General features: G+C 45.0%; 1 protein-coding gene across 2 annotated transcripts in view; it reads left to right on the top strand.

Annotated features, from left to right (window-relative positions):
* The window catches only part of LOC108702627 (cadherin-4), a 459,604-nt gene that overhangs the window by 435,954 nt on the left and 8,343 nt on the right, over positions 1–15,307 (top strand). For both annotated transcript variants that reach the window (XM_018238223.2, XM_018238222.2), the window contains 3 exons: positions 637–774; positions 3,077–3,262; positions 4,796–5,049. In XM_018238223.2, the coding sequence (XP_018093712.1) occupies positions 637–774; positions 3,077–3,262; positions 4,796–5,049 (578 nt within the window). The remainder of the gene's footprint in view (positions 1–636; positions 775–3,076; positions 3,263–4,795; positions 5,050–15,307) is intronic.

Genomic DNA, 15,307 nt, shown 5'->3' with positions numbered 1-15,307 from the left:
GAAACTTTGCTTCCTGCTAAAGACCCTCTCTCTGACCTTGTCTAGACCTCTCTGCCTGACCCTCATCTGTACCAGGTTAATGTTTTCTGCCATGTGTAGCATCCCTGCCAGTCCTGCAGCTGAAAGTTTCAGCCCCCCCAAAAAGGAATCTGAAGACCAGTGTTGGCAGTGCTCTCCTGTTACATTTTAGGGGTTGATTTATAGCAGCTTGAAGGCTTCTACTACTACAGTTCGGAAGGACAAGATGGAGACAGCAGGACAAGTTGGATACAGTAGGGCAAGACAGACAGTAGGTAAAGACAGTGCGGCAAAATGGCAACAGTAATGGTGGAATGCAGAAGGTAGGGCAGGATGGAGAATGTTAAAGGATGTGGAGATGGTGAGGGTAGGGGTGCCTTAAGCAGGTAAGAGGCAGTAGGACAAAATAAAGACAGTCAGCAATAAGGCAAATGTAGGATGAGTTGGAGACAGTTGGGCAAGATGGTGACTGTAGGTGAAGATGGTGAGAGAAGAGATAGATGGATGCAGAAGTAGGGTAAGATGGACAAGATTCTGCAGCATCAGGTTTTCCAAACTCACTAGTGCATACAGGTGTGACCTGCTTTGATCCTATTTTTTTTATTGTCCCACCAACAGAAAGTCCAGCAGTACACAGTCGTCATTCAGGCCACTGACATGGAAGGGAATTTGAACCATGGACTGTCCAACACAGCCACGGCCATCATAACAGTCGCAGATGTCAACGACAACCCTCCCGAATTCACAAGGAAGATGGTAAGTCATTGTCAGTGCATGAATGCCCTAACAGAGCTTCGGTGTTTATTGAGGGCACCTTGAATCTGCAGGGAGTTACGATGGATGGAAGACAAGGAATGCAGATGTGGGGGCAGTTTTTGCCCTTTTATAAAAACCCACAGCAACCAATCAGAAATGTGCCTTCTAGCAGGGGTGGCAGTAAAACATTAAAGGATTTGAAAGGGGAAGGCTGAAAAGAAAGATGCTGCTTTACAGAAAGGACAATGGATACAGGGTACAGTTTTCCAGTAGAGGTGATGGGACTAAATACAGTACCATCTATCTGCATTCTCTATGTGCTTAGTCTCTCTTTAAAAATGATCACAAAGAGTAACCTTGGGAGACGGGCTTCTGCAGGGTTTGTATCTAATATAACCCCTGTGTTAATAACCGTGGTGCCTTTAATCCTTCTTAACCCCCCCCCAAACTTTTACATTTTGCCTTATAGCAGTTACAGAGCTGATTAAAGTGCCAGCGTATCTCAAGGCCTAAGAGTTTATATTCCAGTTAGTTAATCCGTTAGGTGGCTGAGTGATTGAGTTTCCCTGCAGCCTGACCTCACCTTAGATTTCTAATCCACTCTCCATTCATTTGCTTCCTGAGCCGCACCACGTCAAGTATCAAAATAGTACCAAACCGGTCGTAAGGAATAATCCAGCACCCCCTGACCAAGTCCATAATGAGTTCTGCTGTTTATCTCTTGCGGCTCATTGGAGATACCATCGGCTACTGTACCGAAGAGATGATGTTAAAGTTCACTGGGACGCAGCTACATCTGTCAGCGACAAGAGCAGGAGATCCAATTCTGGATAAAATCCCAATTTGTCTGCCTAACAAGGTGATGGTATCACAGCGCAGGGGGGGGGAGCACGGAGCAGAATAGAGAGATTTTGGTTGCCTTCCACTTGGGATATGCCTTACTGAGCACTCTTCCAACCTCCCAAAGTCAAGGACTTTGCACAAGAATTTACATTTCTTCCATTATGGGACTGGAAGCAATAGATAGGTACAAGGGGAGGGGGTGTTGGAAGGGTTACTGCCTGCTCTGTTCTCATTTTTCCTACAGGAATAGGGTTTTCTAAAAGTACATTAGGGAGTAGTGAGATGAGAAATAAGGGAAGAAAAGAGAGGGAGGATAATGGGCACAACCAAGCTGCTGGGGAGAGAAATACACATTGAGGTTTAAACAAGGAAGGCAAAGGACAGACAGAACTAGAGTAGTGATGGGTCAATTTTATTAGTCAGGCATGGATTCACTGACAATTTCCACACTTTGCCGACTGCGAATGTTTTCACGAAACTGCAGTGAAAATTCGCTGCAGAAAAATTAGATGCTTCAGAAAAATTGTCGTGCCCATAAAATTGTTGCACGTCAATTATTCGGATGCCCACTGACTAATGCATTTGGACAAAAGAGTCGCAAGTGTAAAAAAAAAAAATTCGGAGTTTCGCGAATTTTTCAGTGAAACGGTACAGATTCGCTCATCACTGCAAGAGAGAAGACAGGACCAGACGAGAAAGGGTAAAATTCATTAAGAGAATGGGAGGTGAGAACAGGGCTGCCTTCAAAAATCATGGGGCCCCATATTGTTGTGTTTGAAGGGCCCACCTCCCCAGGGGACCCCTCTTATTGCCTATAGTTGACCTGAGTGGACCCCCTAACACCTTAACCACTTCCCATTATGTCAAATACCCTCCCACAAACTACCCAAACACCCCATACAAGCCTCGTCCACTTCATGGCCCAAGTCATTCATTAAAAGGTTGGTTCACCTTTAAGTTAAACTTTTATTATACTAAAGAATGATCAGTTCTAAGCAACTTTTCAATTGCTCTTCATTATTTATTTTAGTTTTTTTTCTTTCCAGATTTCAAATTGGGGGGGGGGGTCACTGACACCATCTAAAATTACTTCCAAGTTTTATGTTTTTTTTCCTTCTCTGCATTGAAATCAGCATAAAATTCACAAAAAAAAACCCTTAATTTCTTTTATTAAACTTGCCATCACCTGATTCAGAATGAATTTGAATGGCAGCAAATGAATATTCATTATGGAGATGGCGTCCCAACCAAGTTGCAATGTCATGGCTCTGTAAGCGTATTTAGTGTCACCCTAAATAAGCCCTGGCTGCATTTGCATGATAGTGTGTCATTAACACTCATTACGGGAAAACTGTGACTATTATTAAATTCGGCAATCAGGCTGAATAATGCAAAGTTGTTCTCTGAATGTCGCCTCCGCCACCAGTTAGTGAGCAGAGATCATTCTGTCCCCATACAGTTCATCGGAGAGGTTCCAGAGAACCACGTTGATGTGGTGGTGGCCAATCTGACCGTTGTAGACCGGGACCAGCCCTACACGTCCAACTGGAATGCCGTTTTTAAGATCATTAGCGGGGATCCGGACGGTCACTTTACCATCAAGACAGATCCAGTGACCAATGAAGGCATTGTAACGGTCTCAAAGGTACGGCACGTAGGCATCTCTATCCATGTAAGGTTAAGATTTGGTTTCAATGGAACCAGACACCCCGGCCAAAACCATAGGACCAGCCTCAGCCCATTATTCTTTCTCTATCAAAACTATACAGTTAGCACTCTCCAGGCATCTGCCAAACCCAGACTCATCCATCAGAAATGTCAAATGGCATTTAATGTCCACTGCTCCAGAGTCCTCATATCTTCTCCTTTGATCATCTCTCCATCCACCAATCCAAAATTATTTGTTCTTTGACTGTATTTCTGCCTTTGGCTTTGCTTACATAATTATGTTGACCAGTCTGAAGCAGTATCAGCACAATGGTCTCCAGATAGCCTCATGTGACTTCCAACTGGATCATGCTTGGTATCAAAATTAGTAAAGCGTCAGGACCTATCTAGGTTCTAACTTTGGCCTGTGTAATAATCTGGGGGCATATTACCCAGTTTTATTCCAGCCCTACAATTAAATAAGGACAGACGATAACAGTAAGATAACAGTAAGTATTAAAAGGGCTATAGAAACAATTCAAAATGACAAGCTCAGAGGCCTTCCAAGAGCACAAATAGGGTAATTTTCCACCATATATTTCATGCAGGCCTGGACAGGTCCTGACAGTCTGACTCTTCAACCCAACTGCTCAACAGGCACCTTCATTGTTCTGTTGCTTTGGCCACATCTCCACTCCCGATTGGTTGTATGAACATGTCGGGGCATTCTCATCAATCCTGCTTTGACTGACAAACTGCTTCACTTTAAAACAAAATCCAAACACTCCATTCCAATAGGTGCTCACATCTACAGCTAAAGAAAATAGTCTCATTCCTTAAACTGTAGTTGAATTTGTTTCCATGTGTCGTAGCAATGAATTCCCTGATGAGTAGCTGAGATTCCTGTAATGTCTATTGCCCTCTCGAGGTCCAGAATTTTCAGGGCATTGCTCGTGATAATGCAAGAAGATCGCCTTGCATACTAGAATTTCCAAACTTTTTTGTTCAAAATCATATTGTCTTCCAATTGGTCATGGCAGACCAGTATTTCTACTCTTCCCAAATATATTCTGTCCTTACCCCCTTTATATGTAACCATATTAAGCATTTCACTACATGGCTGGACCTAATAAGTAGCCCAGTAGATATCAAACCAAGTCAAGATCAAGATGACAATACTGGGTCAGCTGTGAGATAATGGTTATAAATTGTGAGGGCATATATGTTGTAATTTTGTATAGGCCCTGCAGAATACAAGGGGCCTATGGTGTTTGAGACAAGACCAACTGCAACTGAACCCAAGACTAAAATAAGATCAATATCATCAGACTCTGGTCCAGTCTTGCTAATGATCTTGGGAGCTAGAACATTGATTGACATTCATAATCAAACTAATGCTAGTGCCTCATGCCACAGTTCTTTTAATGCCTTCATTGCCCATTCCACTTCCCCACACTCAGATCTATTTGTACCCAATGACCTGAAAATACACATCACAGTAACCCAGAAATTGATGCATTCTTCTTTCCAGCCTGTTGACTATGAAATGAGCAAAGTCTTTCCCCTCATTGTCATGGTGACCAACCAAGCACCTCTGGCCAGTGGCATCCAAATGTCCCTCCAGTCTACGGCAGCAGTGACCGTTTCTGTCAATGATGTGAATGAGGCGCCATATTTTCCCAATCGTAATGAGCCAATCAGGAAGCTAGAGGGAGAGTCGGCTGGAAGGCTGCTTATCACATTCTCAGCTGTGGACCCTGATCATTCTATGCAACAAGTACTCAGGTGGGTGCCACTAGCATTAGGTACTGCAGCTTTTAAAGGAGAACAAAGTCACCATCCTGTTTGAAACATTGATTTACTCCCTACACCAAACTGTATAGTTGCCTTTTCTTAAAGGTCCCTGGATCCGTTATACTAGTGCACTGTTCAGCACCGAGGTTGGCGGGCACCATTTGAGCTTTGCTGGAATATGCACAAGAGAAGCCATGACGATTCCACTGAACATGCTTCTGACTTGGGATCAGTGTACCAGCCAAACATGGCCCAAAGAGGCTACCAACCTTGCTGCACAACTCAGAGCCAACGGCGTGCCCAAGGACCATTCAGGGAAGGCAACTATATGCTTTGGTTGAGGACAGGGAAGCATCAATCTGCAGTGGGGAGATCTGTTGAAGGGTGAGGCGTGACAAGAGGGCAAATAAACGTTGGCTCCCAACACTACTAACATAGGACTAGGGGTTGCCACATTTTCTGGAAAAAAATACCAGCCTTCCTATATATTTATTTATCTTTGTTCCCTATTAATAACATTGGGATCAACCATGTAAAATACAGGCCAGGTGGAAACCCCTACATAGGACCATGGGCAGTACATGTCCTGTTCTTGCCCTATTGTTCTCTACTGTCCCTGTATCATGTCACTACATGCAGTGCATAGAGAAATAGTCACCATTTACCTTTCCTAAAGACAATTCTATCTGCTAGGCAATTGTTTGGCCCCCCCGTGGTCATATAAGACATAAGGAGGAGACAAGAGCTGGAGAAAAGCATCTTTTCTTTCTGAGGCCTGGCCTTGTTAAGTCTCCCACCTTTATCACAGCTGAGACTGGGAGCAGAGTCCAGCCGGGCCGGGCCCAATTACATGCACTTCACTTGTGACATTTCTCTAATCATTATGTGGTTCAGACACTGCACAGAGGGGCCCGACTGTCTGACAGGGAAAGTGATTAGACTGACTCATGGCAGCCACTGCCTGTTGCTCCTGGACATGAAGTGAAGCCTTTAGAAAGGCATTTTCAGCTAATGGTCATTTTTGGATTATTTGTTCTCGCTATATTGACGCACGGTGCTGCCGTCTTTGTGCAGTTTAGATGCTCACCCTCCGGCAGCTTTTCTTAAACGTCAAGAGGCAAAAAATAGGCAAATAGCTATAAAAATACAGAAACCGAAACATCACCACCAGATAAGGGAAAGAAAAATAAATTTGTTAAATGCACTTGCGCCTGAAACTTCAGATCAATACGACGACTTCAATTGGAACAAAAGTATGTGTGCACTCCTTCTCCTTTCCTCCCTCCCCATGTAGCCACATAGATAAAACCCCACTTTCATTCCGTCATACTCATTGTATCTCCCAGTTCCGTCACCTGGATTTATGGTCTGATTAAAATCACTAGCCCAAATAACGACTAGAGACACACAAGTATTGTTTTTACTTTCTATTTCTGCAATTATTAATGAGCCTGTAACTTCCCCTTTAATACATATATATTATATATCGTATACAGTTGTGTTCAGAATAATAGCAGTGTGTTTAAAAAAGTGAATAAAACTCAAAATTCTTATAATCGCTTTTATTTCTATACACGCAAATGCATTGGGAACACTGCATGTTTCAAGATTTTGCTTTCCTTTGAATGACTGAACTAATATTGAGTTGTATAATCCGTGTTTCTGAGAACTGCTGCACATCTGTGTTACATGGAGTCCCCCAACTTCCAACAACCTGTTACATTCCACAATTCTTCTGCATTTCTTGCTTTTGCCTCACAAACACCATTTTTGATGTCACCCCACAAGTTTTCTATTGGATTAAGGTCCTGGGATTGGGCAACTCCATAACGTCAATCTTGTTGGTGTGGAACTAAGATGTTGCTCATTTACTGGTGTGTTTGGGGTCATTGTCTTGTTGAAACCCCCATTTCAAGGTAATTTCCTCTTCGTCATAAGGCAACATGACCTCTTCAAGTATTTTGATGTATTGAAACTAATTTATGATCGCTGGTATGAGATAAATAGGCCCAACACTACAGTCTGAGAAACATCCCCATATCATGATGCTTGTGCCACCGGCTTCACTCTGTACTGTGACTTGAATTAAGTGTTTGGGGGTCGTCTGACAAACTTTCTGTGGCCCTAGACCCAAAAAGAACAATCTTGCTTTCATAAGTCCACAAAATGTTGCGCCATTTCTCTTTAGGCCAGTCAGTCTGTTCTTGGGACAATGGGTCTGGGGGCTTCTCACCAATAGCTTGGCTTCACATATTGTAACAGTATTACAGGTAACTCTACTCCTTCTTTCATCTTCCTGGAGCTGATCACTGGCCGAGTCTTTGCCATTTTGGCTATTCTTCTAGCCATTCGAATGGTCGTTTTCCATTTTCTTCCACGTCTTTCAGATTTTGTTGCCATTTTAAAGCATTTGAGATCATTTTAGCTGAGCAGCCTATCATTTTCTGCACTTCTTTATATGTTTCCCCCTCTCCAATCAACTTTTTAATCAAAGTACTCTGTTCTTCTGAACAATGTCTTGAATGACCCATGTTACTGAGAAAAATGCACTATAACCAGCAGGCACAACATTTGCTGCCTTCCCTGCCAATAAGAAAAGCCCCTACCCACTTACTCCCCCACCCCTGCTTCCCTCTGCATAGTTTGTTACTCCTGAAAGTGCCCCTAACAAAGAGTTTGCTCACATATCGGTGTATAGTAAGAGTATCTGAGCTCATGAGCGTCATCTTCCGGATCTTCATAACCAAACCAACACATCCTCAGGAGGGAAGGACTCATTCTTAAATATGTTTGCAAGTGTTTTAACCAGGGCCGGGCCAAGGTAGTTTGGCACCCTAGGCAAGGGCTTCAATCAGCGCCCCCCACCCATCCTGCATTACCATTTCCCACCATATCATTATGTTTTTTTTTTTAAATTAAGTTTACAACATATTAAATCACATTTTAACATATCCACAAGCAGCCATAAATATTACCCCCAAGATTGCCCCATCTGTACCTGTGCCAGCAGCTATTGCCCATTAGCCATAAATATTGCCCCCAAGATTGCCCCACCTGTACCTGTGCCAGCAGCCATTGCCCATTAGCCATCAATATTGCCCCCAAACCCCCCCATCTTTACCTGTACCAGCAGCCATTGCCCATTAGCCACAAATATTCCCCCCAATATTGCCAACATGATCTGTAGCTGTGCCAGCAGCCATTGCCTATTTAGCCAGCATCAGTATTGCCCCCAACCAAGGCCCCATCTGTACCAGCAGCCAGCCCATCATGGCCCCCAAGGCGGCCCCCCCATCTCTACTACCTATGTGCCAACTGCCAGCAAGTGCCAACACCCCAAGATCTCTGTACCTGACTACCTGTGCCAGCAGCAGCCCAGCAAGCGACTAGGAAGTACTAGGAACGGAAGTTAGTAAGTTACTACGTTTTTACTACTACCAGAGCCAGCCCCAGACAGCCAGCAGTACTACGTGACAGTGCGTCGGAGTCCCTCTAGGCGCAGCCAGAGCCAGACAGCCAGGTCCACTCTCTCTCTGCCAATTCGTGACTGTAGATCAATGCGCGTGTGCGCCGGCACGTCACATAATTGGGAGTCACGCTCACACTGAGCGCTCCCAGGGTGGGGGAGCGCAGCTGCTGTTGGCCTGCTGCTGTTTTGTTTAAACAGACCCCAGGGTTTGGGGCCCTTGGGTGAATGTGTTTTTTTTAAACTAATACTTAAATACTAAAGGCCTGCCATGGGACTAAATTTTTTTTCAATACTTGAAAAAAAAAATTCAAAAACTTTTCCCCCCCCAGATAAGTGAGCCCCTCCAGTTATTGCGCCCTAGGCGGTTGCCTACCCTGCCTACCCCTTGGCCCGGCCCTGGTTTTAACCTCTGGTTTTAACACAGGAATTTCCCTGAAGTCTTCCCAAGCCAAGGATGTCTCTTTCTCCTTTATAGGTTCTAGTACCTGTCTAGTCACTGACATAGCTTGAAACGGATTTCAAATATCGGATACATTAATGAAAGCAAAAACATCAGCAGAAGTGAACCCCATAGACTGATTGGTTATTTTTCCTTTTCATCCTCCCATCTGATTTTTGATTTTTCCTTTTCATCCTCCCATCTGATTTCATCCTCCCATCTGATTTTAAACACATTTCTCCTTTTTGAATTTAGGCCCATCATAAAAAGGTTCCTTCTGCCTTGCAAAAAATAAAAATCTGCTTTCCTTGCCCAGGATCAACACCATCCTAACAGTTCCCTCAACTTCTTTACCCAACAAACCATCAGACGCTGCATTCGCAAGAAATTGTTTTTCCAAATCCCCATCCAACTCCTTTACATTGCTTTCAGAAATGTCAGATTCTTTATTTGAGAAATCATTGGATTTGATTCTTTGACACTTTCCCCAGACAAGTTTTTTTTGTAGAATTCTCATCAGATTCCCTCCCATCTTTAACAAAAAGTCCATATATGTAGACTCAAAAAAAGTTTTTATAATCTTGACGCCCACGACAATTTACATTTAATTCAGTGGGTGGCCGGATAATTTTGCCGCGCATCAAATTGTCACGGGCATCAAAAAAATTTTTGATGCAGCAAATTTTTGCTGCAGTTTGGTGTAAATTTGCGCCTGGGGAAATCTATTCACCCATCACAGTTTGTAAGTATAATTCCCCACAACGCAAAATGTTTTTTATACTTCCCACCCTAAGGCCAGCCTTTACTACATTATCTTCTGCATTGTCATGAATAGGTTCAACTTCAGTGGGATGCTGACCTACGGGATCTTAACTTACTTGCCCTCCCCTGGAAATTTTTCTGATGACACCCATGGCCATCTTCCGGATCATCGTCTTCTGTAAGGGACCTCCATATCTGCGCATGTGCCAAAAGTGTCAGTAATTGACTTATCAAATTTAATATTTGACAGTTTTTTCTAACTATTATTTTCCAAAACCTTTTTCCCATTGCTTAAAAGTTTTCATAGCACGTAGAGGTTCAACCATTAGGGATGTAGCGAACGTCGGAAAAAAATTTCGCGAACATATTCGCGAACTTGCGTCAAAAATGCGAACGGTTCGTGAACGTCGTGAACCCCATAGACTTTAATGGGAAGGCGAATTTTAAAAGCTAAAAAAGACATTTCTGGCCAGAAAAATGATTCTAAAGTTGTTTAAAGGGTGCAACGACCTGGACAGTGGCATGCCAGAGGGGGATCAAGGGCAAAAATGTATCTGAAAAATACATTGTTGACACAGCGCTGCGTTTTGTGCTGTAAAGGGCAGACATCACACTACATTTCTAAACCTGTGTAATAAACTGCTTTAAAACGTCCAGCGTCTACATGTAAAGGTTACAGCCTGTTCAAATGCAAAGACGAAACGCGGCGCTTACTGCAACGCAAAAAAACGCAAAGAGCTTTAATGAATGATACCGTCAAGTGAGCAAATAATAGTTGTTAATTACTAGTTGAGCTTGTCACCTCCAGGATGTTCGTCCTGTTGGTGGCAATATTTCTGTAGTGGTGTGTTTAGCAGTCACCGTGCTTGTGCGCACGTGCACGGACAGGCAGAGGTAATTCAATGTACAGTGAAGTGAACCAAAAAACACTGATTCTGCAGTGTGGGCCCAGTTTTGGTCTACTTTATTGATCACCTGCGGTGACCATAAAAGATGCGATTTTGCCACTGTTGCAGAACCCTGAAAAATTAGGCATGTGTACTTTCCTGAAAAATTATGTTTTTTTTGTCGCAGCCACTGCAGCACAGAGGCCAGAAAAAATATGCCATATAAATGCTGAAAATATAAAAAAAAATTGTCGCAGCCACTGAAGCACAGAGGCCAGAAACAATATGCCATATAAATGCTGAAAATATTCATTTTTTTTGTCGCAGCCACTGAAGCACAGAGGCCAGAAAAAATATGCCATATAAATGCTGAAAATATTCATTTTTTTGGTTGCAGCCACTGAAGCACAGAGGCCAGAAAAACTCAGGATTTACCTGGATTCAAATGAAACCAGTAGGGTTTGCACCCTAGTTTGTAACGTTGGCGGAGGGAGGAGGATGCTAAAGGACAGCTGTGTGTGGAGTCAGAAACTCAGAACAAGTCTTCCGGCGTGCAGTAACCCTCCGAGATCCACCCCTCATTCATTTTAATAAAGGTCAGGTAATCCACACTTTTGTGACCTAGGCGAGTTCTCTTGTCAGTTACAATCCCTCCTGCTGCACTGAAGGTTCTTTCTGAGAGGACACTTGAGGCGGGGCAAGACAAGAGGTTCATGGCAAGTTGTGACAGCTCTGGCCACAGATCAAGCCTGCGCACCCAGTAGTCCAGGGGTTCATCGCTCCTCAGAGTGTCGATATCTGCAGTTCATGCCAGGTAGTCCGCTACCTGCCGGTCGAGGCGTTCTTTGAGGGTGGATCCCGAAGGGTTCTGGCGCTGCCTTGGACTGAAAAACATTTGCATGTCTGACGTTACAGAGTGGCCAAAGTGCTTTGTCCTTGCAGGTGCGCTCGTGGCAGGATTACTGGCACCTCTGCCCCTGGAATGTTGATGAGTTCCTGAAGTGACATCACCCTTAAAAGCATTGTACAACATGTTTTGCAGGCTGGTTTGTAAATGCAGCATCCTTTCGGACTTGTGGTACGTTGGTAACATTTCTGCCACTTTATGCTTGTACCGAGGGTCTAGTAGCGTTGCGACCCAGTACAGGTCCTTCTCCTTAAGCCTCTTGATACGGGGGTCCTTCAACAGGCATGACAGCATGAAAGACCCCATTCTCACAAGGTTGGATGCAGAGGTATCCATCTCCGCTTCCTCGTTATCAAGGACTGCATCATCCACGGTCTCCTCCCCCCAGCCACGTACAAGACCAGGGGTCCCCAAAAGGTCACCACCAGCCCCCTGGGAAGCCTGCTCCTGTTGGTCCTCCTCCTCCACAAAGCCACCTTCCTCCTCTGACTCCACTTCTGACACCTCTCCCTGCGTTGCAGCAGGTGCCTGGGTTCGTTCTGGTGATTCCGACCAGAAATCGTGCGCTTCCTGCTCCTCGTCACGCTGGTCTACAGCCTCATCTGTCACTCGTCGCACGGCACGCTCCAGGAAGAAAGCAAAGGGTATTAGGTCGCTGATGGTGCCTTCGGTGCGACTGACCATATTTGTAACCTCTTCAAAAGGGCGCATGAGCCTGCAGGCATCGCGCATAAGCACCCAGTAACGGGGGAAAAAAATCCCCAGCTCTGCAGATCCAGTCCTACCACCCAGTTCAGTTCAAACAGGTATTCGTTGACGGCTCTTTGTTGTTGCAGCAGACGTTCCAACATGAGGAGCGTTGAATTCCAGCGAGTCTGGCTGTCACAAATCAAACGCCTGACTGGCATGTTGTACCGCTGCTGAATGTCAGCAAGGCGTGCCATGGCTGTATAGGAACGTCTGAAATGGGCCGACACCTTCCTGGACTGCCTGAGAACGTCCTGGAATCCTGGGTACTTCAAGACAAAACGTTGGACTATTAAATTCAGAACATGTGCCATGCAGGGCACATGTGTTAAATTGCCCAGTCTCAGTGCTGCCAACAGATTGCTTCCGTTGTCACACACCACTTTTCCGATCTTCAGTTGGTGTGGGGTCAGCCACCGATCGGCCTGTGACTGCAGAGATGACAGGAGTACAGATCCGGTATGGTTTCTGCTTTCCAGGCACGTCATCCCCAAGACAGCATGACAACGGCGTACCTGGCACATCGAATAGCCTAGGGGGAGCTGGGGGTGCACAGGTGTGGAGGAGGAGGACCCAGCAGCAGAGGAGGAAGAAGAGGAAGAAGACGAGGTAGAGAGCGAAGGAGGAGTAGAGGTGGTGGCAGAACCGCGTGCAATCCGTGGCGGTGACACCAACTCCACTGTCGTTGTTGAGCCACACATTCCCTGCTTCCCAGCCATTACCAAGTTCACCCAGTGGGCAGTGTAGGTGACATACCTGCCCTGACCATGCTTGGAGGACCATGCGTTAGTAGTCATATGGACCTTTGGCCCAACACTAAGTGACAGAGATGCGGTGACTTGTCTCTGAACATGGTGGTACAGGTGTGGTATTCCCTTTTTTGAAAAAAAATTGCAGCTGGGTACCTTCCACTGGGGTGTCCCAATTGCTACAAATTTGCGGAAGGCCTCAGAGTCCACCAGCTGGTATGGTAAAAGCTGGCGGGCTAAGAGTGCAGACAAGCCAGCTGTCAGACGCCGGGCAAGGGGGTGACTCGCAGACATTGGCTTCTTACGCTCAAACATGGCCCTCACAGAAACTTGGCTGGGGGCAGATGACTGGGAATGGGAACTGGTGGTCAAGGTGGAAGGCGGAGTGGAGGGTGGTTCAGACGGGTCAAGGACAGCAGAGGTAGAGCAGTAAGATGCTGGACCAGAAGGAGGGTGGCTTTTAGTTTGCCTGTTGCCTTTGAGGTGTTGCTCCCAAAGTGCTTTGTGCTTGCCGTTCATGTGCCTTCGCATAGAAGTTGTACCTATGTGGCTGTTGGGCTTCCCAAGACTCAGTTTCTGACTGCACTCATTGCAAATTACAACACTTTTGTCAGAGGCACACACATTAAAAAAATCCCACACTGCTGACCTTTTTGAAGCTGGCAATCTGGCGGTAACAGTAGAAGTTGGCGGCGTTAGCGGCAATGGCGGGTGCGTTGGCCGGCTGACCACAGGTGCCGATACATGTTGTTGCCCTACTGTTCCCTGCGAGCTGTCCTCCCTGCTTCTTCTAAGTCTTATTCTCCTCCTGCCTCTCTGACTCTCCGTCTCTCCATCTGAACTATCCTCCTCTTGCTCTCTTCTACTGGGCACCCACAAAACATCAATCTCCTCATCATCATTCTCCTCAGATGCATCAATTTCTTCTGACAGCTCACAGAAGGAAGCAGCAGCGGGGACCTCCTCATCACTCATTATGTCCATCTCTGTTGTGTTCTCTGCCAGAATTAAATCTGGTGTAACGTCCTCATCTCCTTCATCTTCTTCTGCCAATAATGGTTGCGCATCACTCAGTTCAAGAAACTCATGTGAAGAAGGGGCGCTGGTGGTGGAGGAAGTGTTACGTGGGGTGGCCATAGCAGTGGAGGATGAGGATGTTGTGGTAAAGTTAGAAACGGTAGAGGATGGGGTGTGCTGTGTAAGCCAGTCAACTACCTCTTCAGCATTTTGGGAGTTCAGGGTCATTGCCTTTTTAAAACTGGGCAATTTCCTAGGGCCACAGGATAGCATAGCAGCACGGCCCCTAGTGCCTCTGCGTGGCGGCCTGCCTTTTGCCTGGCATTATTTTTAAAACAACAACAACAACTCAGGTGGTGTTTCTGGAGACGGTATTATTATTGATATTTAGACAGTATGTGAACAAGCTCACACAGCTAGGTGGCAGTTGTTTGAAAATGAAGTACACACTGGGCAAACAAATTGAAACAATGCCTGCAAGGTCAACGTATACACTACTACAGCAGTGGATACGGAATATATTATTGCTGCTTGAAAAACGTCACTCAGGTGGTGGTTCGGGAGACGGTATTATTATTGATATTTAGACAGAATGTGAACAAGCTCACACAGCTAGATGGCAGTTGTTTGAAAATGAAGAACACACTGGGCAAACAATGCCTACAAGGTCAACGTATACACTACTACAGCAGTGGATACGGAATATATTATTGCTGCTTGAAAAACGTCACTCAGGTGGTGTTTCTGGAGACGGTATTATTATTGATATTTAGACAGAATGTGAACAAGCTCACACAGCTAGATGGCAGTTGTTTGAAGAACACACTGGGCAAACAATGCCTACAAGGTCAACGTATACACTACTACAGCAGTGGATACGGAATATATTATTGCTGCTTGAAAAACGTCACTCAGGTGGTGGTTCTGGAGACGGTATTATTATTGATATTTAGACAGAATGTGAACAAGCTCACACAGCTAGATGGCAGTTGTTTGAAGAACACACTGGGCAAATAATGCCTGCAAGTGCACTACTATGAAGAACAGCAAACAGCACTGTACACGTTAAAGAACAGTAAGATAAGTAAAATAAAATAAAAAATTATATGTATATTAAAAAAAAAAAATTCTCGGGTTGGTGCTGCTGAACTACTAGGAGCAGCACAGTAGCACACCAGTCCCACTCCCCAACACTGCTAGACTAATAGCACTGGGCTCTTATAGTAGCAACTAGCAAAGTAAAAAAACAAAAAAGAAAATAAAAGCAGTCCT

Source organism: Xenopus laevis, chromosome 9_10S (genome assembly GCF_017654675.1).
Source record: "Xenopus laevis strain J_2021 chromosome 9_10S, Xenopus_laevis_v10.1, whole genome shotgun sequence".
Classification (NCBI taxonomy): Eukaryota; Metazoa; Chordata; class Amphibia; order Anura; family Pipidae; genus Xenopus; species Xenopus laevis.
The sequence above is the reverse complement of the archived record's forward strand: the minus strand, read 5'-3'. Positions and strand labels throughout refer to the sequence as shown.